At 39.9% G+C, this 27,996-nt stretch overlaps 1 protein-coding gene and 1 long non-coding RNA gene across 3 annotated transcripts; both read left to right on the forward strand.

Annotated features, from left to right (window-relative positions):
* The first annotated feature begins 324 nt into the window (after window positions 1-324).
* LOC119778760 lies at window positions 325-26,143 on the forward strand. Of its 2 annotated transcripts, none has more exons than XR_005280123.1 (3): window positions 325-383; window positions 22,847-22,954; window positions 26,096-26,143. It is a non-coding gene; the product is annotated as an uncharacterized LOC119778760 (long non-coding RNA). The 2 variants fall into 2 exon arrangements; XR_005280124.1 differs by lacking the exon at window positions 325-383 and adding an exon at window positions 22,639-22,763.
* On the forward strand, window positions 26,141-27,628 carry LOC119778759 (gastrula zinc finger protein XlCGF8.2DB-like). The gene has a single exon (XM_038278123.1). The coding sequence runs from the start codon at window positions 26,254-26,256 to the stop codon at window positions 27,157-27,159; it is 906 nt and encodes a 301-aa protein (XP_038134051.1). The 5' UTR covers window positions 26,141-26,253; the 3' UTR covers window positions 27,160-27,628.
* The last annotated feature ends 368 nt before the right edge of the window (window positions 27,629-27,996 follow it).

The following is a 27,996-nucleotide window of genomic DNA, read 5'->3' on the forward strand; positions in this document are numbered from 1 at the left end:
CTTGTTTTTCCGTTTAAACAGCAAAGTTAGATCCACATCTATAAGCAGATCCTCTGCTTTTTCAAAATAAAATCGAGGGTGACCCGGATGTAGATGTAGCTACGCATGCGCAATGAGCCGCTGGTAGGGATCGGGTAGCATTAGCAGCATTAGCTTAGCTTGTGTGTGGAGTCATTGTAGAGAGGCTGATAATCTGGGAGTGTTTGCAGTGAGAATGTCTTCAGTCCAGCTTCAAGGAGAGTTTATCACCGAGCAGTTAACTCCTGCTGAAGAAACATTCACGGAGTTTAAAGGGAGTTTGGTCAATTCGGAGGAAAAGATGGACGATCAACATCTACTGCTGGATTTCACCAGGATCCCCCAGATCATCTTACACCGGATAGGTAGGAAACACCTGATAGAAACGATTCCCTGATGATGCACACTGTGGATTTTAGCCTCATCTGACTGGAAAACTGCTTAGAGGAGATCAACATGCTAAGCTAAAGCTAACTTCTGGTTGATAGTGAGTTCACGTTGTTTGTGCTTAAAAATCTGTGGTGAATTTAGTTTTAAGTTGGATGTTCAGACATTTTCTCCCGTTAAGCCTCTTGTTTATTCCTCTGGTAAACTGCGATCGGAGAAAGCCGCTCCATTATTTCTAGTGCTCTCGTATTAGAGAATTTACAGTAAAAACACGGCGAGAGAAAACGGCTACGTCATGACTTCCTGTTTTGAAAATAAAAATGTAGGCCTAGATATTTATTTTTATTGATATTTAATTATCCTATATACAAAAAAGGATGTTTAGAAACTTCATATAAAACTAAAAGGCGTATCTCATGAAACCAGAGCAGCACCTTGATCCCTTATAGATGTTGTGTCACTTCATTACTAAACCTGGAAACTCACTCTATAAAGGCTATTAATAGACTTGAAATGCAAAAATATAAAAGGTGTTACTGAAGCCAATGGAGAACTATGATCCAACACTGATTTGTTTGTTTATTCATATAAAAATGCATAAAATTAGATATTAAAGATTTAAAATGCAAAACTTAAAGGTGTAAATTTTGAAGCGAATAGAGTGCTATGATCCAACACTGATTTTGAGTCAGTTGATCTCATGTCCTTGAAACCATTAAAGCTACAGTGTGTAATAATTACAGGGATATAAAGTCAGAAATTGAATATATTATACATAACAATGTTATTTATCATCACCTATGAGCTCAGCCTTTTAACCATAATATTTGCGTTGCCTTAGAATTCCTTATTTATAATTACATAGGAGCGGGTCTCGCAGCTATGGAGGCAGACATCTTTGCGCTACGGCAGCGCAGAGCCAACAAACTAGCGATTGCGAGATCATACATTACGCTCGAAAGTAACTACGGCAAGTTGAGAGAGATGAACTGAGACGGTACTGAACAATAGATGGCAGTATTATGCCTGAGAATACTATCTGTAAAATTATCTATGTAAACAAACCTCATCACTTGAGAAGGTAGGTGATGCGGACGTCGTGGAAGACATTTTGTCCCGTAACGCTCGCCGTACTGTTGGGGGGGAGAAGCGGTGGGGGGGGAGATGTTCATGTTGCTGCGGTCTGCAGTCTGGACGTTAGATGTCGCTAAAAATTACACACTGTAGCTTTAATCTAAATTATGTTAATGTTTCTATATAATAAACTTATTTAAAATAATTTAAGATTTAAATGGAGAAATAAAAGGTGTAAGTTTAGAAGTTTAGTAGTTAAGAAGATGGAGTATAAATATCCAGCACTGATTATTGAAGTCTCCTCCAACCTGAAGGGGATGTTTTGTATTTTTGAGATCTTTAACAGTCCAGGAGTCAAGATCTTGTAGAAAAAACGTGGGTCTACAAAAGATGAAAGGCGTTAAGGCAATATGCTTCTGTAAGCTTGTTTTTCTTATTGGGTGACGACATCTAGAAGGGTTGTAATATCAGATGTGTTAATTTAATCCCATTTTTGATTTGGTGTCATGTGCGTGCTTTAAGCATTAGACTCGCAGCCAAGATGTCTGGAAAAAACAGAGAAATAAGAGACCTCTTTAAAAGAGGTCTCTTAATCAAAGTGTGATTCAGAGAAGGTGGAGAAAACAAACAGAGAAAAACTACTAGAAAACACGCTGTCACACCTGTCCGCTCTGTTGTGTCTGAAGTACCGTATTTTCACGACCATAAGGCGCACCGGACTAAAAGGCGCAGTCTCAGTTATGTGTGCCATTTCTGTATTTAACACACACATAAGGCGCACCGGACTATAGGGCGCGTTTTTTATATACAGGTACATGTCCTCTCAGGTGGATTTTCCCACTTAAAAACATATTAAAACTACTTTATTCCCACTAATCACAGCAAATAAAGCTGCAAGGTGTATTTATTACAAAGTATTATTCAAACCTGGGAGCTGGCCATGAGAGACACATCGCTGATGACACAGGGCTGTGATTACTCCTCTGATACAGTTTATTGACGCATAAATTAACTTAAAACATAGGCAGGATAATAATCTGGATGAACTGACTGCAATGATTAAGTTTTCAGGTGGACTTTCTCACTTAAAAAGATTTAGATTATTTAAATGAAAAAACACCTGCCAGCTGCCGAGGTGAACCCGGATGCGCCGCGGCCCAGAGGCTGCTGTTGAATTAAGTTTTCAGGTAGAAAAATAGAGCGGGAGCAAAACTGAGTATGATTGTGCTTTATTCATGTATTTATTACAAAGTATTAATCAAACCCCTCAAAGTCCTCATCCTCTGTTTCTGAATTAAACAGCTGCGCTAAATTCGACATGCCAGTTTCCCCTTCTTCTTCGCTGTCAGAGTCACTTTCCGTGCCGGGCGGCTCCTTGGAAATGATGCCGGCTTTTTGCGAAAGCTCGGACAACAGTCCCAGCAGAAACGTTAGTCCAAGCATCTACAATCCATCCGCAAACGGTGGCGTAACTTGCCCGGCGCTGCCTTCAACTTTTAGTGAAACTGTGCTCTCCGTCTGTCATCCATCGCTCCCACGCCGCTCGCAGCCTTACTTTGAACGGCCGGTTCACACCGATGTCGAGCGGTTGAAGTTCCTTTGTCAGACCTCCCGGAATAACAGCAAGCACAGCGTTCATTTCTTTGACCTTTTTTTTCACATCGGCTGTGAGATGGGCACGCATGGAGTCACAAATTAACAGAGATGGTGATGTGTGGAAAAAACCACCTGGTCTCCTCACATACACCTCCCTCAGCCACGCTTTCATCATCTCCTCATCCATCCAGCCTTTTTCATTCGCCTTAATAACGACTCCAGCTGGAAAAGTCTCTTTAGGCAAAGTCTTTCTTTTAAAAATCACCATAGGCGGCAGTTTCTGTCCATTTGCGTGGCAGCCAAGCACAACAGTGAACGACGCCTTTTCATACCCCGTTGTGTGTATCGCTACAGTGCTGGTCCCCTTCTTCTCCACGGTGTGATTCACCGGGATGTCGAAAGTGAGCGGCACCTCGTCCATGTTGGTGATGTGGCTTGGCTGGATGACTTTGTCAGCGATGTGTTTGCTGCAGAAGGAGTGCAAGCTCGCCAGCTTTTCGTCATAATCCGCCGGACGTCGCTGAGCAACTGTAGTCCTGGTCCGGATGGAAAAATTGCACCGTTTCATAAAACGGAAGCACCACGATGGACCTCCTTGAAAATTTTCAATTTTCATTTCTTCCACCAGCTTTACTGCTTTTAGTCGAACAGTGACCGTTGAAACGCTGGCCCCACTCGTTCTTTGCTCCGCGATCCACCACTCGAGTTTTTCCTCCAACGCGGGCCACCTCGCCTTATGTCCGCGGAAACTCAGCTGCGTCTTCTTCACCAGTCGGAGTTGGATTGTGGTGTCCAACACCCAGCCAATCCCGTTACTATACTTGCCTACAATTGCAACTTGCTGCAATACTACAGAAAAATGAAAGCATAAACTCACAGATGCGTTAGCGTTAGCTTGTATGACCGCCTCTGTGATGCTGGTTTTCCTTCAGTATGAGCGCCAAAAACGTCCCGTCACGTGACTAAGAAACTGTAACGGGATTGGCTTGAAAATGGAACGGGAAGTGCTTGAAGTGAAAATAACAAATACAATTTCAAATATATAGATTTGGTGACAATGAATTGTTTCTTAGGTTCAAAATGTTTCCTGAATATATTTTAACACAGAAAGCATAAGTACAAACATACACATTTACATTTCAGTGACATTTTTAATTTAAATCCCAGCGGCACAGATTTACTTCCATACATGTGCTCTTATAGACATCCTTGTACTTGAAAATGGTGTTCATGACAGCAACCATATCTCATGGGAAAATGTACCCCCACTACGTTGGTCCACACAGAAAAACGTAGTGGAGGTACATTAATGGCCATTTTTTTGTGGTACTGTTACATTTCTTCTGCCTATACGTTTTCTATTGTTTTACGTCCTAGTCACGTGACTTTCAAGATTCCAGCTGGGAGAAGAAAAAAAATATATATATGGCCAACATTCGCTCATTTTTTTGTGGAAAGATTAATAACTTGAGTTTGTTTTTGCATTAAAATGAGTTTTGATTACATTTCTAGTGAGAAATGTATAGTTTGTTGCCAGAATATTTACTCAGGGAATGTACATATTCACTTGCTTGTTTGTTTCTTGCAAAGATTTTTCAAGATAATGTGAAACTGTAACGTTTTGGTATAAACATGGCTGAGATTTCTCTAACTTTTAGTGGGAAAATCAATCATTTCAATCAGTTTCTGCATTTAAATGGGTTTTGATTACATTTATAGCGAGAAGTGTAGGGTTTATTTACATAATATTTACTTAGTGAACATACATAATCACCCGCTTGCTAGTCTTTGCTACGTTTTTCGGATCTCGTCAGGATTATGTGAAATTGCAACGTTTAGGCTGCTACCCATCGCCTAGCATTTAGCTGCCGCCCCGATTCAACATTGAATTCTTTGTGATTTAACTCCATCTGACGGATCAAACCCTCGCCACTGCGTGCGTTGCGTCTGAGGTTGATTTTCAGATCAATGCATTACGTCGTGGCATACGGGAGAAACTAATTAAACTAGTTAAAAAAAGGATCATGGGTTAAGATCGGATGTGTTTTATTTGGAAATCTACCGAATCCTTTGTGCATTTAACTTCCTGTTTGGTGCGATCTCATTGATGGGTTTTGACCAGATTTTGACCAAAGAGGAATAAAAAATAAAAAAAAACAATTTAAATACACAACCAGCATATCAGGAATCAGTGACAGAGAGCGACTGGGACCAGAAGTTTATTAATTTCTCCCCATTGATTTCCATTCAAAATGTTTTCGATCCCACCGGGCTCTAGGGAAGGGGCGGGCATACCGCCACCTACTGTTCATGAGTGTGTAGCAACATTGTTTTACATCTATTAAATTCTATTTTTTAATTTTGTATTCTGAAGATAAATAAATAATGCTTTCCTTAATCTATAAATATCTTTTATATTTCCTTTATTTCCCAATAATCCTTTAAGACTCCATTCTTGGCCTGTCCTTTCAACTCTTTTCAATTTCTTCCTATCAGGTTCATATGTTTTGCAGTTCAAATACATCTGCATTTTCTATCACTCCACATCCTTCACATTTATCATTATTTTTCCTCCCTATTAAGTATAAATTGTCATTTAAACAAGTATGACCTACTCTTAATCTGATCATTATAATTTCTTCCCTCCGGTTTCTCTCATTAATATTTCTATTTAATACTGACTTTTGTACTTTATATAACCTTCTTCCTTTTTTATCTTCATTCCACATTTTTTGCCATTTTTCCATTTCTTTCCTCTTAATAAATGATTTTCCTTCCCCTTTCCCTAAAGGAATTGTAATTGTTATTGCCTCCTCTAAAGCCCTTTTTGCTAAATCAATGCCACTCCTGTATAATCTAAATAAACTGTGCTGAATTTCTAATACTAAATCTTTTCTATTATTTCCTTCTCCCTGAATACTTTCTAAAACTGCGTTGGAATCCGTGCATACCACCATACCCTGCTGCTCTGACCTCCTCAACCCATTGGAAACTCAGTATAACTGCCACCATCTCTGCTGTGAAAACAGACAGTTTATCTGAAATTCTTTTAGAAATGTGTATTTTGAACTCTGTTACATATATTCCTATTCCTACACACCCTTTTAAATTCTTTGAACCATCAGAATATATTTTAAGGTAATTATATTATGAGTTTGCTTGTTGGAATCATTAACTGCTTTAAAAAATATTATTATTATTACTATGCTTTTCAAAGAATTTAAAAGGGTGTGTGGGAATAGGAATATATGTACCAGAGTTCAAAATACACATTTCTAAAAGAATTTCAGATAAACTGTCTGTTTTCACAGCAGAGATGGTGGCAGTTATACTGAGTTTCCAATGGGTTGAGGAGGTCAGAGCAGCAGCACTGTAAAAAAAAAAAAAGCTGTCGTTTTTACAGGAAAACACTGGCAGCTGTGGTTACCAGAGAATTCCTGTAAAAAATACAGCAGTACAGTAGACAAATTAACAGCTCATGTATGTAAAATGATTTACAGTGAGTGAAATCACATCTGAATTCCACTAAAAAAAATGTTACATTAACAAAAAAAAAGTGTTAATTTTGCATAATTGTGCTGTACATAAATAGCCTATTTCCTGTTTTGTTTATGACTAATAATTGCTTATTATATATTAATAAATTGTTAAATTAACAGGAAAATACTAAACAAATAATAATTTAAACTATGCATTTCAAAAGGAAATCTCTGTATTTTACACATAAAATCTACGCATAACATACTGTATATTTATGTTTTCATAATAAAGTTATATTGTAAAATTTACTTGTAAACCTGCAAAATAACCTACACCAAAACATGCAAAAATTTATCTTCAGAGAAAAAAAAAATAGGAAAGACATCGCTCTTTGGAAGATTTATTGAACAGCCAGCATCAAAAGTTAACAAGTGATGCATTTTTAGTTGACATCAACATACATGTTAAAAGTAGACATGTTTATGACACTTTAAAGTTTTTGTTGCATAAAACTAGAATTGAAATCTGTGGTGAAATCCTTCACTTCTAACTGAAGAAAAGCAAGATAGTTTTACAGGAACCTGTGGAACATTCCTGCAGGAGGATTATCTTCAAGAAAAAAGTTGGTAATAGACCCTCTACCAGAAAGCTGCATAATGCACATTTAGACCTCAAAACAGAACAAGGATACAGTGCCTTAGTTGACATAGTGCAAACTGGAAAACGACAAAATCAGTTTCATTAAAGAACTGGTAACATTTGAAATTTTGTCATTGAAAAACAAAAGTTACTTAGCGCACTTACAAAACACCAAGAAAACCCCAAACATATTGTGCTGTCATTACCATGACAAAAATTGTGTGTTTAACACTAAACTTTGGATAACCCCCCCCCCCCCAAAAAAAAAAAACAACAACAAACAAACAAAAAAAACCCAAAACAAACAAACTTTGTGCTGTCATTACCATGACAAGCATTGTGCTTTCAACAGAGTGGAAATATACAGTACCTCTTTTCATACAAACAGTCCCTGGCCTGAATATGTCCATGTTTAGGTTTCACACCACTCGTGATCGGCGAGTTCCTGTATCAAGGTAAGGACTCGGGGGTTAACGCTGAGATGGCGCTTTGAGTTTTTGTTCTCCACTTTGGTTCCTTTTTCCGGGTTTATCGAGAAGAAACACCTGCAGAACAGAAGCATATAAAACCATTTAATTGATCAGTTAACACCAGTTAACACTTTTTTGGTTCCCACAATTTATCTACTATCTCCCGAAGGAATTTCAGTGTCCCTATCTCACATCAGATATGGCACACATGCAGCCAACCTGAATTTGATTGAGGAGGATATGTGTGATGAAGGAGGAAGAGTGTGATAAAGGAGGAAGAGTGTGACAGAAGGGAGTCTGATAAAGGAGGAAAAGTGATAGAGTGTGATAAAGAAGGAAGAGTGTGATAGAAGAGAGTGTGATGAAGGAGGAAGAGTGTGATAGAAGAGAGTGTGATGAAGGAGGACGAGTGTGATAGAAGAGAGTGTGATGAAGGAGGACGAGTGTGATAGAAGAGAGTGTGATGAAGGAGGACGAGTGTGATAGAAGAGAGTGTGATGAAGGAGGACGAGTGTGATAGAAGAGAGTGTGATGAAGGAGGACGAGTGTGATAGAAGAGAGTGTGATGAAGGAGGACGAGTGTGATAGAAGAGAGTGATAAAGAAGGAAGAGTGTGATAGAAGAGAGTCTGATAAAGGAGGAAAAGTGATAGAGTGTGATAAAGAAGGAAGAGTGTGATAGAAGAGTGTGATAAAGGAGGAAGAGTGTGAGACTTATTTACTCACCTTTGAAGAAACTCAAGGGTGGAAGCCAGCTCAGATGGGTAGTGGATGTTAAAACAGTAGTAGCTCCCAAACATGAGGCACAATGCAGAGATGAAGGATGAAATGTTTGTGTTGATGAGGTTCCGGTCCAGACTCAGCATGTATCTTCTTGATGAAAAGCAGGACTGTCCTGTGAATAGATCATTTAAAAAAAGGTTGTGTTAATAAATGCTGCACTCAAGACAAATTCTATAAGCAGTGCTACAAAAAAGAAAGAAAAAAAGATGAGACTTACCACAGACAATAATGGTGGGTGTCAGAGGCACTTGCTCCAGTTGCACCTCCTCTGCCAGACATGTATCCTCCACGCAGAAGAACATGGACTCCTCCTTCTCATCAAAGTAGCTGAACAGAAGCAGGATCATCTCTTTCAGGTCATCCGAGCAGCCACTCTGCGGTCCCCGCATCCTCTGAAGTCTTGTGTAAGTCTGAAGGAACTTCTTGCTCTTGTTGACACAAACCGTGGTCATATAGTTCAGAAGCCTTTGCCATTTCAAATCCAAATTTCGTGTGAATGTCTCTTTGAGGTCAATCCCAGTCAGTTCCTTGAAATGAACTGACATGCCAAGTTCATCAAAACAAAACGGCCACTCCTTTCTAAGCCACTTGATGCTTTTTCCCTGGTTGACATGTCGGCGCTGTGTGTAAAAAGTGGACTTCACTAGACTTTTTACCTCCTCTGGATTGTCATCAGAGTGTTGGAACATCACTTTGAGTTTTTCCATCTTTAGCTGCTGGCTCTCTTCAGTTTCTTCACGGGGCAGAAATTTTACATTCCATTTGATGCACCCGTACGTATCTTGCATTGCTGCTCTTTCTTGTAATGGGATCTCATCTGTGTCGTCTGACTCTTCAGTCTGATGTTTTCTTTTTCTAATTTTGGGTGTTGAAGTGCGCCTAACATTCTCAATTCTGTTCTGCAACTGTTTGACAAGGGAATGGTAGCCTGCCCCAACAATATCCCCATCTATCACATCTTGCAGGGAACTGGGATATTTTGCAACCATTTTTTTGGCTACATCAGTGGAGTGCTTTATACCTACATGAGGGCATTTTTCCATCATGTCCGCCACGATAATCCGGACCATTTGCCTCCTCAGTTTCGAGCCACGCCTTTTCCCCCTCTCCAAAGCATGCATCACCTCTTCAGGAAATTTCCTCCATGGAATTTCAAAGTTGTCGTTCCACTGTGTGTCAAGTTCTCGGCTGCTTGCAGATGATGTACTTCCGGGTGAAACCGAGAGCGATGATAGTGATTGGGTAGGTAAGGCGTCTACAGATGAGGGTGAGCTGTTCTCAGGAGTTTGGTCTATAAAAGAGAAAAAATATATACATATTTTATGATGCAAACTGAACTATATTACACAATGTTAATGTCTGCTTTTGAATACTAAATATTTTTATGTGTTGAAACATATTGTGCAGAGTTTCAACTTACATTTCATTTTCCAAGCAGAAAGAAGCTTTCTAGCTTGAACAGGTCTTAATGCTGTCATCAAATCAGCCTCTGTTACGAAGCGTAAATCATCATACATCTGAACTCCGATGGCCTGCAAGTGCTCCACCAGGATGTTTTTGTTTACTGCTGGAAGTTCTGGTAGGACCTCCATGATTGCGACATCTAGGAAGGTTTGCTCTGAGTCACTCATATTTGTCATGAAGAAATGGCACCTTCAAACAGAATGTATGATACCAAAGGATAGAAATCGGGCAAGTCATTAATGTTAACACAGTGCACAGAATACAGGTGGTATTCTGAGAGGAAGATGCCTTTGTGGATATCCATCAGCACATACACAGATGTGTCATTTTGAATCAAGATAAGTAGAAGTTCACCAAACTCCATGTACTCATCATGACTGTACACAAGAAACTGTCCTTTTTTATATGCAGTGCCTTTGTACTGAATTTCTGTTGCAACCGTGGTATCCCTTTCTGAAAAAGCCCATCCCTTGACTGCATGTTTTATAGCGTCACTGTAGAGGTTGGGATAAAACACACAGCTGTCCTTCACTTGCAGGAGTTTACTGTATTCTCGCCCAGCTAAAAGATATGCCTGATACATCTGATGACGCTCTGACAAAGTTTGACAAAGGTTTTTGAAGTTTTTCGAGTTTCTTGCACATCTTTTAAAATAACTGTGTTTACTTTCAAACCTAAGCGTCCACAATCTCATCAATGGGCCAAATTTCAACAACAGTGCTGAGTAATGGCGCAAAAAGTGGTGCTTTGGTTTTAGTTGATTTTCAGGGAACAACATCTTTCTCAACTCCAAATATTCTTGGATCAAGATGTCAAGATATGCTATCTGGGACAAGGATATTTTTTGAGCACAAACAATATCAACAATGTCTTTTAGGTGAAGAGCCAACTGCCACACTTCATCCTCATGGTTTTGCACTTTGTCACCAATCAAAACTGGTAGCAACCTCAAAAGGTTCCAGTTTTGAATGGCTTGCCCTGATAACTTGGCTCCATCAGGGTTGACAGCACATGGTTTTGTGAGTGCTTCAGATCCTTTATACCGAAACTGTTTGATGCGCCTGTTTAAGAGTGAGTATGTGAACCATTTTTTCTTTTTAATGAGGTTCTTCGGGTACAGTGCTAGATCATATGACAAGACTCCTTCAAAGAGGTCATGGCCTAGACAAGGTGGGAGACCAGGCTGAGATACATGAAAAGACTCAAGGGTATTAAAAATAGAGTTTACCTTTATTCCTCGAACACTTTGGATGCTATCAGCCTGGAGATCAGCAACAGCCGCGTCATATGCCTCTGTGGTGCGTGGAGGACCACAGGCATTCGGATCAGCCTCAAACTTACTTCTTGTGACTTCACAGTACCTGCAAAAATATTGAGAGCAGCTGAAGTTCTCTGTAAACCCACCTATGAAATGAGAACCCAAGTTGTCCCCAGCAATGCAGTAAAGGCCTCCTTTGACTGTTTCTCCATCTACGTTTATTCCATCTGTCTCCAAGGATTTCAGATCTGCCAACAACTCTGAGAAAACTTTGGCCATTCCAAAACTCTTAAGGTCACTCTCATGACACAGCAAGACTAAAAACATATTATCAGTATTTGAACGCAGATGAATGGGAAAATTTGCCAATGAAAGATATACAGCAAGAACTTTGTGTGTCTTTTTTGCAGAACCCAGGGGATTCACAACTTCAAAGGAATCTTGGTACAAAATCAGTTTAAGGCTTTCAGGGTTTTCCTTAAAAAACTGATGACATTTGAAAGTCTGTCCATCATATAGATCCATAAAAACCTCTTCATCAGGATCTCCAAACTCTTGTGACCGTGTATCAGAGATGGGGACTCGAGTTTGTGACTCGTACTCGAGTCGCACTTAAGTCGCATATTTAATGACTTCAGACTCGACTTAGACTTGCATTTAAAGGACTTCAGACTCGACTGAGACTCGTGATTTCCGACTTGTGAACAATATTTTATTCCAGTGTAAAAACACTTATTCAAGTGTTTTTTGTTTTACTAACTTGACTGATCGCCGCTCGCCTTACTCGCACACAGAAGAAAACTCAAAAACCCAAACCGTGAAGCACTCAAGTTCAAGTGTTTTATTTATACAAAAAGCCACAGCAAAAGTGGCATAATAAAACAGTCCTTTTCTTCTCCTGATAAAACCTAAAATTCAAGAGTTTTCCTTAAAAATCAGAGGCTGGAAGTTGGGCTCCGCTTGTTCTGCTGCTTCTGGTGCGCGAGTGATCAGCCTGCAGCACTCACTGGCTGATCCACAGACTCTGCGGCGCTCCAGCACTGTTCCACTCCCTGGCGTGCCAAACCCCTTTCCAGACCGATCCAGCTAAAAAGAGAAGCAAGGAGAACGCCAGCATCCACGCGCCAAAACCCTGTCGGAAGATATATTCCTGTTTATGCTTTAAGCGAGGGGGAGCGCTGCTTACAGGCGAGGTTCCTCCTCTGCCCTAATACTCCTTACTGCGCCATCAGTGCGCACGGATCCCGCCTGCATCTTCCCCAGCAGCGCGTCCGTCTCTGTCACCTGCAGATTCCGTTCTCTTTCTCCTTTCCTTCAGACTCCTTTTATGTCGGCTTTAATCAGCCCTTGCTCACACCTGAGCGCAGCATTACGCAGCGCAATTAATGCACTCCGCCTCCTCAGACAACTACTTCAGTCCAGTGCGCATGGATTGTCACAAGGGAAAAACAAACCAAAACAACCCAACATGCAGGAAAAATTCAAAAGTCTAAAATAAAGGAAAACAATCATATACCGTATTTTCACGACCATAAGGCGCACCGTACTAAAAGGCGCACTCTCAGTTATGTGTCCCATTTCTGTATTTAACACACACATAAGGCGCACCGGACTATAGGGCGCGTTTTTTATATACAGGTACAAGTCCTCTACTACCTTTAAATACCTCTACTGCGTATTTAAAAATACAGCGGGGGCAAAACTGAGTATGACTGTGCTTTATTCATGTATTTATTACAAAGTATTAATCAAACCTGGCAGCTGGCCGTGAGACAGAGACATCGCAGATGACACAGCGCTGTGGTCACTCCTAAATTAACTTAAAATCCTGAAACCTGCTGACGGAATATGTTCGCTTTTATTGCCGGTATCCTGGTGCCTGCAGCTAAAATTATTTAGATGAAAAACACCTGCCAGCAGCCGCGGTGAACCCCAGGCTGCCCAGCCTAGAGGCTGCTGATGAAGAGATTTCTGCTGTCAGCGCACCGCTGGTATGTGGGGGTCTGAGCGCCTCCGACAGAAATAGATAATCTGGATGAACTGACTGCAATTATTAAGTTTTCAGGTGGACTTTCTCACTTAAAAACATATTAAAACTACTTTATTCCCACTGATCACAGCAAATATAGCTGCAAGATTTAGATTATTTAGATGAAAAACACCTGCCAGCAGCCGCGGTGAACGAAAGGATTTCTCCTGTCGGCGCACCGCTGGTATGTGGGGGTCTGAGCGCCTCCGACAGAAATAGATAATCTGGATGAACTGACTGCAATTATTAAGTTTTCAGGTGGACTTTCTCACTTAAAAACATATTAAAACTACTTTATTCCCACTGATCACAGCAAATATAGCTGCAAGATTTAGATTATTTAAAAACACCTGCCAGCCACCGCGATGAAGAGGAGGAGACGCGCCGGGGATGCTGTTGAATTAAGTTTTCAGGGAGAAAAATACAGCGGGAGCAAAACTGAGTATGATTGTGCTTTATTCATGTATTTATTACAAAGTATTAATCAAACCCATCAAAGTCATCATCCTCTGTTTCTGAATAAAACAGCTGCGCTAAATCAGACATGCCAGTTTCCCCTTCTTCGCTGTCAGTCACTTTCCGTGCAGCGCAGCTCCTCAGAAATAATGCCGGCTTTTGCGAAAGCTTGAACAACAGAGCCAGCAGACACTTTAGTCCAAGCATCTACAATCCATCCGCTAACGGTGGCGTAATCTGCCCGGCGCTGCCTTCTTATCCTGAAACTGTGGTCTCCGTCGGTCATCCATCGCTCCCACGCCCCTCGCAGCCTTACTTCGAACGGCTGCTTCACACCGATGTCGAGCGGTTGAAGCTCCTTTGTCAGACCCCCGGGATAACGGCGAGCACAGCGTTCATTTGATTCACCTTTTTTTCACATCGGCTGTGAGATGGGCACGCAGCGATGGTGATGCGTGGAAAAAACCACCTAGTCTTCTCACATACACCTGCCTCAGCCATGCATCCATCCAGCCTTTTCCATTTGCGTTAATATCATATGTCATCAGAGCGCTGTCTGTCTCGCTGGCAGCTCCCAGATCAGCTTCTCTGATTGGTTGATGCGGCGCGTCCAGCAGCAAAACTTCAATTTTTCCATCTCGAGCAGCAGAAGCGCGGCGCTTCAGATGCTTAAACGCTCCCGACGTGCTGCACCAAAATGCGCTGCGGGACCTTTTGCTGCACCTATATGCGCGTCAACCATTGACTTTGCATGTAAACACGCTGCTTCTGCTGCACCTGCTGGGTCCGGTTCACACCGATGTCGAGCAGCGTTAATTTGTTTCCCCATGTTTTTCACATCAGCTGTGAGATGGGCACGCATGGAGTTACATATTAACAGCGATGGTGAGGGGTGGAAAAAAAACACCTGGTCTCCTTACATTCAGCCACTCTTTCATCATCTCCTCAATGAGGTGGTCTCAAAAGTCGCAGTTACAACACACATAGGGCGCACCGCACCATAGGGCGCACCGCACATTTTGGGAAAAAAAAAAGACGTTTAAGTGCGCCTTATAGTCGTGAAAATACGGTAAAAAAGAAACATCAAAACATGCAAAGCTCAAGAAGAAAATACAAAGAAAAACAAATCATATCTTCCTCTCCAAACATGCAAAGCATAAAACTAACATTAAAATGAAAGAAAACCATAAATCATATTTTTCCCTGTGCAACACACTGACGTCACTGATGCGACATCACGTGGACGGCAGGATTGTGATTGTTTTTTTTTCCACAGTCCTCATTTTCAATAAAAGAACAGACATTTACTGCTAAAACTAGAAAAAGTTGTAACCACAAATGTCAGGAAATACTGTAAGAAAATGTTAAATTTATCTGGAAAAAATTTTTGTGTGTGCTTTTTTTAATTGTATTTTTCATTTAGCAGTTCAAGATAATGATAATTCCATAGATATAATAGCGACCTTTAAGCTATACCGTCTCCGTGATAGAGATGAAAACACAAGGAGAAACAAGCAAGCACAAAAATTATTGCACTTTTTAAAATTAATCAAGTGATTAGAATTTTTTGTGCGATTAATTGATTATTGCGACTTGAGACTTGACTTGGACTTGAGCTCTCAAGACTTGAGACTTGACTTGGACTTGAGCTCTCAAGACTTGAGACTTGACTTGGACTTGCAAAAAATGACTTGTGAACATGTCTGCCGTGTATTCTTCCATAAATTTGACTGTAAAACGTTCCTCAAAGTTTCTGCCACTGGTATGTAGTAAGCAGATTTTTGTGTCATGTTTCCATCCATTCCCAACGTCACTTTTTGTGGTTCTGTGTATTTCAACATTTTTGCAAATGTCTGATTTCTTGAGTAAGTTGTTCTTAATTGTCCCTGATGACAAGCATAGAACAAATCTGAATCTTTAATGCAGTCACAGATTTTAGTGACTGCTTCGTCTGATAGGTTCATATCCTTTTTCAACAAAGTACTTACTTTACTTATTGTATAGGCCCGACCTAACTCGTGCACATTTTGAATTTCCTCAACAATAGTCTGTATAGTAGAGGCAGGGATAAGCAGCTGTCCTTGCAGTTTAAGGTAAAAGAGACACAAGTTTTTAAGATAAGACTGACCAGCGTCCTCTGGCAAATCAGTGGCTGGACTAGCTGTTTGCATAGCTTCATGGAAGTTTTCTGAATCTTCTGTACTGCCAGTGACATTTGAGGGCTGGGGGCAAGTTTCTCTGTACATGTCATCAATACTATCTGGGGAGCATGCTTTATGTTTTCTACACATGTGAGAAGTAAACGATGACTTTTTGGTGAACACATGCTTGCAACCACGGACTGGACATGACACAGACCTGCCCTCTCCGATGTGATCACTTAAGTGAGACATGAGTTCTTTCACTGTGTGAAAATGGCGGGCACATAACGAAACTGCACATTTTAAATCGGCAACAACAGCTTTTGCAGCAGCCTGCGGTGCAGGGACATTGTGCAGACGATAAAAATGGCCCTTGAAAGCTGAGTAAGTCGTAAAAGTTTGACTACAGTTAGCACCAACACATTTAAATAAACAACGAGGCTCATTTCTATGCACTCTGCAGTGTAGTACATAACCCCTCAACGTGTCCAATTTCTTCTTGCAGAAGACACAGGTGATCATTTTATGATTCTGAGTGTTTGTGGTGCTGAAAAGCACAGGCTAAGTTATCACAAAATAATCTGGACTAAAATATCAACTACTAGCATATACCTTGTGTTTATCTGTAGAGATTTTCGCTTGCTCAAAAAAGGAAGAAAGAAAAAGAAGGACGTTTGAATCTTACCGTGTAAACTCTTGATTTTCTGGTTGAAATGAACAGCCAAAGATCCTCAAAATATATGTTTAATCGTAAAATATTCCTCTTTAAACGGCCAAAATGATCCAAAGTTTGCTTCGCTCCTGTAGTCTCTGCTCCGAAGACCGCGTAGCTCTGGCCAGCTGGTTAACGAGGCCAACAGCTTCACCTGCTATCCAATCAGGGATGAGCATTTCGAACTTCAAAATGGTCTCTGCTGCGTCCAAAAATAAAGCTAAAAAAGAGGAATCCTCCTGCCCAAAGACCGTCGACCGCCCAAATATCCCGCCAGAACCCGCTTAAATCAACTGACAAGGTTGAACTGTTTGATCAGGTGTCGGTGCGTTCAGGGAGTGTCGGCTTTCTGCAATAACTGAATTTTTTCAGAACTTAAACTAAAATCTTTAATGTCAGATTTACAAATATTTTTTTCAGAGGACATTTTTATTACATCTGTGGCAAACATAATTTTTCCTTAAGAAGAAAGTATATACATCATAATATTCTGGACTATAAGACACTTTTTTCATAGTTTGGCTGGTCCTACAACTTATTACTCTGCTGCAACTTATACCTCAAAATATACTTCAACCTGAATTTAAACATTAATTCATAAGGCCTGACATGAACCAAGAAATAAAGATGATCATCTCCAAACACAGAAGGTGCTGTAGGTTTTGATAACTAAATGCTGCTCTGAGAGGAAAATCCAAAAATGGATGTCCACAAGGATAGTTCTTTTTGGGCATCTGGCTACACTGCCTGTGCAGTGCAATAAATCCTCAAAAACATGTTTATACTTCTTATTTACAAAGTTTATAATTATTTATAGGCATTAATTTTGTGAAATAAATTTTCAAATAAATATAACGTACTTCAGAACTATATCCTGGAAAATATGGGAAGGTGGAATTACATGAAATACCAAGCAAGCATGAGCTCAGTCATTAAAATCATTAAAAATACAACTTATTACAAAAGTCTTTTAAAACATGTGAATTAGTTTGAAAAATATTTGTGTAAATGTAACTGGTCATTATAGAGCTCTATGTAATAATGGCATGAAACAACATTTTTACAACATTTGCATGTAAAATTAACAAAATTGTTTTGACATGAGTATTACACTATTTCTTTGTTTAAATTATCAACATTTTTAGCTTTAACAAATAAATTTGATTATTATCACACAAAGTTGCTGTAAATATCACAAAAATCTTCTGTTTAATAGTTTACAAAGGTTCACTGTGATTTAAACAAAAAATATGTGTTTTGGGGTTTACAAACCTATTCTGTCGGTATTTACATAGCTTTTATGTAAATTTCACGGTCTTTTTTTACAGTGAGGGTATGGTGGTATGCACGGATTCCAACGCAGTTTTAGAAAGTATTCAGGGAGAAGGAAATAATAGGAAAGATTTAGTATTAGAACTTCAGCACAGTTTATTTAGATTATACAGGAGTGGCATTAATATTTGGTTTTGTTGGGTTCCAGCACATGAAGGGGTAAAAGGAAAGGAAAAGGCAGACAAATTAGCAAAAAGGGCCTTAGAGGAGGCAATAACAATTACAATTCCTTTAGGGAAAGTGGAAGGAAAATCATTTATTAAGAGGAAAGAAATTGAAAAATGGCAAAAAAATGTGGAATGAAGATAAAAAAAGGAAGAAGGTTATATAAAGTACAAAAGTCAGTATTAAATAGAAATATTAATGAGAGAAACCGAAGGGAAGAAATGATCAGATTATCAGTAGGTCATACTTATTTAAATGACATTTTATACTTAATAGTGAGGAAAAATAATGATAAATGTGAAGGATGTGGAGAGATAGAAAATGCAGATGTATTAATGAACTGCAAAACATATGAACCTGAAAGGAAGAAATTGAAAAGAGTTGAAAGGACAGGCCAAGAATGGAGTTTTAAAGGATTATTGGGAAATAAAGGAAATATAATAGATATTTATAGATTAAGGAAAGCATTATTTATTTATCTTCAGAATACAAAATTAAAAAATAGAATTTGATAGATGTAAAACAATGTTGCTACACACTCATGAACAGTAGGTGGCGGTATGCACGCCCCTTCCCTAGAGCCCGGTGGGATCGAAAACATTTTGAATGGAAATCAGTGGGGAGAAATTAATAAACCTTTGGTCCCAGTCGCTCTCTGTCACTGATTCCTGATATGCTGGTTGTGTATTTAAATTTATTTATTTTTTTTTTTAGTTCCTCTTTGGATAAAATCTGGTCAAAACCCATCAATGAGATCTCACCAAACAGGAAGTTAAATGCACAAAGGATCCGGTAGATTTCCAAATAAAACACATCCGATCTTAGCCCATTATCCTTTTTTTAACTAGTTTAATTAGTTTCTCCCGTATGCCACCACATAATGTGTTGATCTGAAAATCAACCTCAGACGCAACGCACGCAGTGGCGAGGGTTTGATCCGTCAGATGGAGTTAAATCACAATGAATTCAATGTTGAATCGGGGCGGCAGCTAAATGCTAGGCGATGGGTAGCAGCCAAAACGTTGCAATTTCACATAATCCTGACGAGATCCGAAAAACCGTAGCAAAAACTAGCAAGCGGGTGATTATGTATGTTCACTAAGTAAATATTATGTAAATAAACCCTACACTTCTCGCTATAAATGTAATCAAAACCCATTTAAATGCAGAAACTGATTGAAATGATTGATTTTCCCACTAAAAGTTAGAGAAATCTCAGCCATGTTTATACCAAAATGTTACAGTTTCACATTATCTTGAAAAATCTTTGCAAGAAACGAACAAGCAAGTGAATATGTACATTCCCTGAGTAAATATTCTGGCAACAAACTATACATTTATCACTAGAAATGTAATCAAAACTCATTTTAATGCAAAAACAAACTCAAGTCATTAATCTTTCCACAAAAAAATGAGCGAATGTCGGACATATATATTTTTTTTTTCTTCTCCCAGCTGGAATCTTGAAAGTCAAGTGACTAGGACGTAAAACAATAGAAAGCGTATAGGCAGAAGAAATTTAACAGTACCACAAAAAAATGGCCATTAATGTACCTCCACTACGTTTTGCAGTGTGGACCAACGTAGTGGGGGTAAATTTTCCCATGAGAGCGTTTAGGCAGAAGAAATGTAACAGTACCACAAAAAAATGGCCATTAATGTACCTCCACTACGTTTTGCAGTGTGGACCAACGTAGTGGGGGTACATTTTCCCATGAGACTGGGTTGATGACAGACATTCTGTGCTTTTTTAACTACCGTATTTTCACGACTATAAGGCGCACCTAAACGTCTTTTTTTTCCCCTCAAAATGTGGGGTGCGCCCTATGGTGCGGTGCGCCCTATCTGCGGACGTTGTTGAGACCACCATGAGTATGTGAGAACGTTAAAGGGAGAAGTGTGGGCGTGGCTTGTGTATAAAAGAACAGGTATGTGCTTTATGCAGAACATTGTTGTCTTAACAACCCTGGAAATGGCAAAGAGACACGCCTATGAAGCCCAGTTTAAACTGCAGGCTATCAGCTACGCAGAGGAACATGGAAATCGAGCAGCTGCGAGAGATTTCAATATAAATGAATTGATGGTTCGCAAGTGGTGGAAGCTGGAAAACGAACTCCGACTGGTGAAGAAGACGCAGCTGAGTTTCCGCGGACATAAGGCGAGGTGGCCCAGAGATTCCACGAGGATCTAACTTATGAGGAGCACCTGAGTGTCGATCATTTTTAGGAACTAAATAGAAATATTTCAAACTCATTATTTACACAGCAGCATTTTGATCAGGTGGGATTGTGTTGGGTTTTAACCCAGAAAAATGTGAGTTTAAAAGATTATAAGGAAATGATCAACACAGAGACAGGGTTTTGTGACGTCAGCGTCTGCAGGGTGGAGAGAAGCTGCTGGCTCGGAAAACCATCACCTTCTCACACTGATCCCTTCATAGCAAAGCCTTTTATTAACAGTTTACAACATCAAACAGGCGGGCCTAAAACAGAAGACCCAGTAATGATTGTCTGGGAGGATGCAGGTAACAAGATAGTTTGAATTGACCAACTGGCTGGATGGAAGTCACACAACCGTGTGATTCTGACTGGAGATCATAAAAGTTTATGACCCTTCTGGTTGACAAAGCATAGAAATGTAGCATCCTCTTTCTTTCAATGTTTCATATGTCCACACAATAATTTTATAATTATCACTAACATTTCCCTTGTCTTATACATAAAAACATCAGCATATAGCACTTCTAAAAAGATTTTCACTACATACATCATGAATGCTTTGCAGATAGGGAATTCAGTAATCAAAGTTTAATATGCAAAACACAACAATATTAAAAGGAAAATTCAAGCAAAAAGGTAAAAAAGAATGTAAAAACTTTCAAAATAATCTGTCCCTTGAGTAGGCAAAAACTCTCCAATAGAGAAAAATTCCTGCTCGACCCCTCCCAAGGCGATCATTATCCCTGTAAAAGATTACACAGCTTCATCATCATCATTATCTTAATCAGCATCTCGGCGGAGTTGAGCATAAGTGATAGCTGAATATTGGATTAGAGTGGTTCCTATCATTTTCTGAATCATTGATTGCAGGCATGGTATTAAGCAACAAATAAAAAGGAAAAATATGATTAACAATCCTATAAATGGTAAAGCTATCTTCATCAGTTCTTCCAATGAAACACCCATTAACTAGGACTCTAAAGGACTGGGTTAGGTTGTTTCCTTCACCAGCGTTGAGACGAGTGGTCCTAAAAAAAGCAAAACCCCTTTGAAGCTGGACTTCACCACAGATCCCTCACCTTAGTTATGGGGTTCCTGTGAAGGTAATTGGGCTTCTTGCTGTGGAAAGTTTTTAATCAGTTTACAACGACTCTGGTGGATCCAAGTGTCTCTCTCCTGGATTTTCCGAACAGTTTTGTCGCTGAAAAGCTTCAGCATCCACTTAGTTAGCGGGTCAATGTCATCTTGTTCTTTTTCTACCCATGGCTGTCCTTCCCATATAGGTAGAACAAAAGGTCTCCCATTCACTATCTCAAAAGGGGTCAAACCATCAGATGTTGGAATGATTCTCATGAGTAATTTTACCAAGTGCAAACACTCTGGCCATGGCTTTCCTGTTTCTGCCATGAATTTTCTCAATCTCACTGGGTTCTGTCTGGCTGGAGGTAAACCTTGACAGGCAGTCTGCATCTCTGCATCTGTCCATGGCCTATACACAAGAATAGTGGGTCTATGATCTAGGGGGTCATTATCTTGGGGTCCCGTGCGTTGACCATAATGAGGGTTGGCCACCTCTAACATTGGAAAAACACATGTCCCACCCCCAGGATCTTGGTCCTGTTCTTGTTTTTTTTCAATTCAGCCAATCTTGGATAAATAGGGGCAGATGGGCCTTTTTTACAAGCCTCTATTTGATAATCATTATTGTAATACTTTGAATTAAGCTTCACATCCCTTTTTGATTTTCTTAATTCATGCTCACAAGAGTCAGAGGCACTGAGTTCCATACCACCCGTAGAGGACGATATGGACAGGGGGCTTGCTCCTGCTCTTTCAATATCATTATACGATGGTCGGGCCACTGGAGGAGGAACAGTGGCATGTCTGTGTTCATATTTACCGTGATGGGGTTTATGTCCACCTTCCTGCGCAGCTGATGCCACTGCTTTAACCCCATCACCCCCTTGAATTTGATTAGGATCAGGATATTGAGGAAGCATACGGGATACAACAGTTTCTTCATCAGCTTTAACTTTTACAGCAGCAATTGTAGCTTTCTTTCTATCCTTCTTCTGTTGTATTTGGCTTTCCCTATTTTTTGCTTGCATAATCCACTTCTTTAACTCTTCTAATTATTTTCTGTATTTAGCTTGTTCTCTTTGTGATTTATACACCAACTTCATCTCCACCTTCTGCTGGATCTTTGTCAGCGGCTCAACTCTCAACTTTCCATCCCAGTCCTCCTTCTCAATCCACTTTCTGGCAAACTCTGGGTCACCACCACAACACGCCACCATCCATCTAACATCACCTGGCATTTCCTTCTTACTACTACCTTGTCCCATTTTTAAAGAATTTAGTCCAGTACAAACACCTAGGGTATTCTACGCACTAGATGTTTATTCAGCAGGACAGCATCCAAACACTGTTGTGGTAATTTCTGCTTTCTCCTTTTCAGGTGAGAGATTCTTGCCTCTGCATCCACAAGAGTTATACTGTATTAATTCCTGCTGTTTTAGTATGAAACAACAGAACACAGCGGTTCGATTGTTTCCTCACACACTTTCACACAGTCACACACAACTATTCTAAGGCCTAATATTTTTTTTTTTTTTACAACACAGAGTCCCAGACTCTTCATAGAATACCCAGATCCCGGACAGTCCTGGACAATTGGATCTTGACTCCCGGAGTTTCAGCACCAAAAATGTTGGGGTATAATCCAGAAAAATGTGAGTTTAAAAGATTAAAAGGAAATGATCAACACAGAGACAGGGTTTTGTGACGTCAGCGTCTGCAGGGTGGAGGGAAGATGCTGGCTCGGAAAACCATCACCTTCTCACACTGATCCCTTCATAGCAAAGCCTTTTATTAACATTTTACAACATCAAACTGGTGGGCCTAAAACAGAAGACCCAGTAATGATTGTCAGGTAACAAGATAGTGTGAATTGACCAACTGGCTGGATGGAAGTCACACAACCGTGTGATTCTTACTGGAGGTCATAAAAGTTTATGACCCTTCTGGTTGATTCACAGCATAGAAATGTAGCATCCTCTTTCTTTCAATGTTTCATATGTCCACACAATAATTTATAATTATCACTCTAACAGATTGTTTCCCAGTTTTTTCTTAACTCTATTCAACAAGCAGTCTAATCAATAGAACTCATCACTTACACTCACCGGCCACTTTATTAGGTACCCCATGCTAGTAATGGGTTGGACCCCCTTTTGCCTTCAGAACTGCCTCAATTCTTCGTGGCATAGATGCAACAAGGTGCTGGAAGCATTTCTCAGGGAGTTTGGTCCATATTGACATGATGGCATCACACAGTTGCCGCAGATTTGTCGGCTGAAAATCCATAATGCGAATCTCCCGTTCCACCACATCCCAAAGATGCTCTATTGGATTGAGATCTGGTGACTGTGGAGGCCATTTGAGTACAGTGAACTCATTGTCATGTTCAAGAAACCAGTCTGAGATGATTCCAGCTTTATGACATGGTGCATTATCCTGCTGAAAGTAGCCATCAGAAGTTGGGTACATTGTGGTCATAAAGGGATGGACATGGTCAGCAACAATACTCAGGTAGGCTGTGGTGTTGCAACGATTCTCAATTGGTACCAAGGGGCCCAAAGAGTGCCAAGAAAATATTCCCCACACCATGACACCACCACCACCACCAGCCTGAACCGTTGATACAAGGCAGGATGGATCCATGCTTTCATGTTGTAGACGCCAAATTCTGACCCTACCATCCGAATGTTGCAGCAGAAATCGAGACTCATCAGACCAGGCAACTTTTTTCCAATCTTCTATTGTCCAATTTCGATGAGCTTGTGCAAATTGTAGCCTCAGTTTCCTGTTCTTAGCTGAAAGGAGGGGCACCCGGTGTGGTCTTCTGCTGCTGTAGCCCATCTGCCTCAAATTTCGACGTACTGTGCGTTCAGAGATGCTCTTCTGCCCACCTTGGTTGTAACAGGTGGTTATTTGAGTCACTGTTGCCCTTCTATCAGCTCGAACCAGTCTGGCCATTCTCCTCTGAACTCTGGCATCAACAAGGCATTTCCGCCCACAGAACTGCCGCTCATTGGATGTTTTTTATTTTTCGGACCATTCTCTGTAAACCCTAGAGATGGTTGTGCGTGAAAATCCCAGTAGATCAGCAGTTTCTGAAATACTCAGACCAGCCCTTCTGGTACCAACAATCATGCCATGTTCAAAGTCACTCAAATCACCTTTCTTCCCCATACTGATGCTCGGTTTGAACTGCAGGAGATTGTCTTGACCATGTCTACATGCCTAAATGCACTGAGTTGCCGCCATGTGATTGGCTGCTTAGAAATGAAGTGTTAACGAGCAGTTGGACAGGTGTACCTAATAAAGTGGCCAGTGAGTGTATATCAGATGGATCCTGGTTAATTAGAGCTTTATATGTGATATGGAGCATTTTAAATTCTTAACAGAAAGTTAATGAAGAGAAGCTAGAATAGGAGGGATATGGTGTCTGTTTTTAATTTTCATCAGGACTCTGACTGCAGCATTTTGGATCAGCTAAAGACTTTTGGCTACAGTTTGTGGACTTCCTGACTAGGGGTGGAATGGTTCACAAAATCAACGGTTTGGTTCCGTTCACAGTTTCGTGGTCACGGTTTTCGGTTCGGTATATGTTTATTGTTGCACCGAAAAAAATGTTTTTAATAAAAATTATAAAAATGTATGATTTTTTTTAAATGAAATTAATGAAAAAACAAAAAATAAAATAATGAATTGTAATTATTTTTAATGATCCGCGGAAACCATGGATCATTTCCGCATGTTTTGCTGCTTTGAATGTAATCATCTCGCGCATGCCCTCAACGATCTCCAAGGAACTCGGAGCGGAGCGGACGGGAGCCACAGTGGAGGCTGTAGGCTTTGGTTAGTGCAGCCGGTCTGGAGCACAGCGGGGCTTAGCGCTGGCGGAGTATGTGGGATTTTGGGGTTAGCATGACATGTTGGTCATGTTGCTGTTAGCATAAACAAAACGTGTTGTACAATGCTTCCACACTGTTGCACTTTTATCCACAACTTTCTTTCCGCCGTCATTGTAGGTCACTCTAAATGCAAAGTGGTCCCATACAGCAGACCTATAAAGTGCTGCTGGCGCGTCGTCCAACTCCTGTTCTTTCCCACTCGTCATACCCACACAATTCTCCACAACAACTGATTTTTTTCTGCTACACCCGGCTACGCTGCTTCGCTTCTTCTTCTTGCTTACTACTGGTGGATGGTTTTGGTCGCAGTACCGCCACCTTCTGCTCTGGAGTGTAAATGCTTCGCCTATGAGAAAAAGGAGCAGCACATGAACCGAACGAAACACACGCGAATCCAACCGAGACAGTCGAACCGAACGGTTCGGACGGTTTTCAAAAAGAATTACAATAGTCCATCATTGAAGTAACAATTGCATGGACTAGTTTCTCAGCATCACCCCTGGACAGGATATTTCTCTGAAGATAAAAGAAGGAAATTCTAGAAACCTCTATGATATGGGATTAAAATGGCAGCTCCTGCTAAACTTCTGACACATTGAGCTGGGGTATGTCTCTTCCAGACAGAGGTGTACAGGAAGCACTGCTGAGTTTAGGGTGCCTCATTACTTCCTCATTTGCCAGACAGTCACTGTGGTGTTGGATGTAAATGCTTTACTTTCCTTAATAATTGTTTGTGGGGAAATAAATTTAGGCCAGAATAAACTTCATATCTCCAGTCTGCTTGATAGGATCCACTTTCTCCTCAACCTCAAGGAGAGAGTTTGGTGCTTTTATGTGAGGTGTCCTTTATTTAACCACCAATAGAACGCCTTTTTGCTGTGTTTGTCTTTCCAGACCGCCTGCAGGATTATGTTCAAAAAGAGGAGGATTTCTCTGACCAGCAGCTCTGTGGACAGGAGAGGAAATTCAGTTTGGACCAAGAGGAGTCGGAACATCCGCAGATAAAAGAAGAGCATCAAAAGCCAGAACATCCCTGGATAAAAGAGGAAACCATGGAGCTCCCCATAAGTGAGCAGAAAGAACAGCTTGTTAAAGATACAAGAGAGAAACCTTTCCCATGTTTGACATGTGGAGAAAACTTTCTTAAAAAAGAGCATTTAATGGTTCACATGAGAACTCACACAGATCAGAAGTTTTTTTGTCTCTCCTGTGGAAAATTTTTCACAAAGAAATCTAGACTTGATAAACATATGATGATTCACAAAGTTGAGAAGCCTTTTGAATGTCTGTCCTGTGGAAAAAGTTTCACTAACAAATCTAATCTTGATAAACACATCAGAATTCACACTGGTGAGAAGCCTTTTTCGTGTACCATTTGTAACAATAAATTTACTCAAAAGAGTCATTTGACTACTCACATGGCAATTCACATAGGTGAGAAGCCTTTTGAATGTCCGTCCTGTGGAAAAAACTTCACTTACAAATCTAATCTTGATAAACACATCAGAATTCACACTGGTGAGAAGCCTTTTTCGTGTACCATTTGTAACAATAAATTTACTCAAAAGAGTCATTTGACTACTCACATGATAATTCACATAGGTGAGAAGCGTTTTGAATGTCCGTCCTGTGGAAAAAGCTTCACTCAGAAAGCTCATCTTGATACACATATCAGAATTCACACTGGTGAGAAGCCTTTTGAATGTCTGTCCTGTGGAAAACGCTTCACTAACAAATCTGATCTTGATAAACACATGAGAATTCACACTGGTGAGAAGCCTTTTTCCTGTACCATTTGTAACAATAAATTTACTCAAAAGGGTAATTTGACTTCTCACATGAGAATTCACACTGGTGAGAAGCCTTTTTCCTGTACCATTTGTAACAATAAATTTACTCAAAAGGGTAATTTGACTTGTCACATGAGAATTCATACTCGTGTGAAGCCTTTTGAATAAGTCACAGCAGTTAGATGCCACAGGAATGAACAGTAGAGGTGTTTACCATGTTTGGCTGGTGATATATGTCCATCTAGAAATTCCTTCACCTCATTAGGTGAGAAACTCCAAGTCTTTTTTTTTTAGGCAAGTTTTGAGATTAATTAACAGCTCTGTTTACATAGAAACTAGAATAGATAAGGTGTTATATAGTAAATCAGGTAAATACTCAGGTCCCGGGTGAATATTTGGAAGTGAACATTTGAAAGTTAATTATTTTGGACCTGAGTAAATTAGATTTAAATGGCCACTACATGTTTAAATTTATGATTTCTTATTTTTTCTGTAATGAGGGGAATAAACATAATAAAGTGCAACAACAACATATTAGTTACAGATGAAGCAAGTTTGCTGTCCATAGAACAAGCAATTGATAAGTTTAAATTGTAAATAAAAAAATCAAGGCAGACCCATACTGAGCAACTTTGGCATGGTGTTGCACATCTTTTTCTGAATGAATTTATTAAGAAATAAAACTTAATTTTTTACTCTAAGAAACTTTTAGTTGAAAAGATAAGCTACGGCTGGATATATTCCAAAAAGACTTTTTTTTTTTTTTTTAGGGGAAAATATCCTCAGATGAAAAATTTTAAAAGCAAAAATAGGACAGTTTTAAAGTGCTTTGCTCTTTTTTTTGCTGATGTTTTTGGGGATTTTTTAAGAGATCAGTACAAAGTAGAGTTTAGTAATTTTAGTGTCTTGTTGGCTTTCATTAGCAATCAAATCGCCCTGCTACGTTGGTTTTTGAAACCAGGCCCCCACCAAAACTCCAAAAAGTTTTTTGGGACAGTGTTAGAG

This window comes from Cyprinodon tularosa, unplaced genomic scaffold, assembly GCF_016077235.1.
Source record: "Cyprinodon tularosa strain WSP-4 unplaced genomic scaffold, ASM1607723v1 ctg1384, whole genome shotgun sequence".
In the NCBI taxonomy this organism is placed as follows: domain Eukaryota; kingdom Metazoa; phylum Chordata; class Actinopteri; order Cyprinodontiformes; family Cyprinodontidae; genus Cyprinodon; species Cyprinodon tularosa.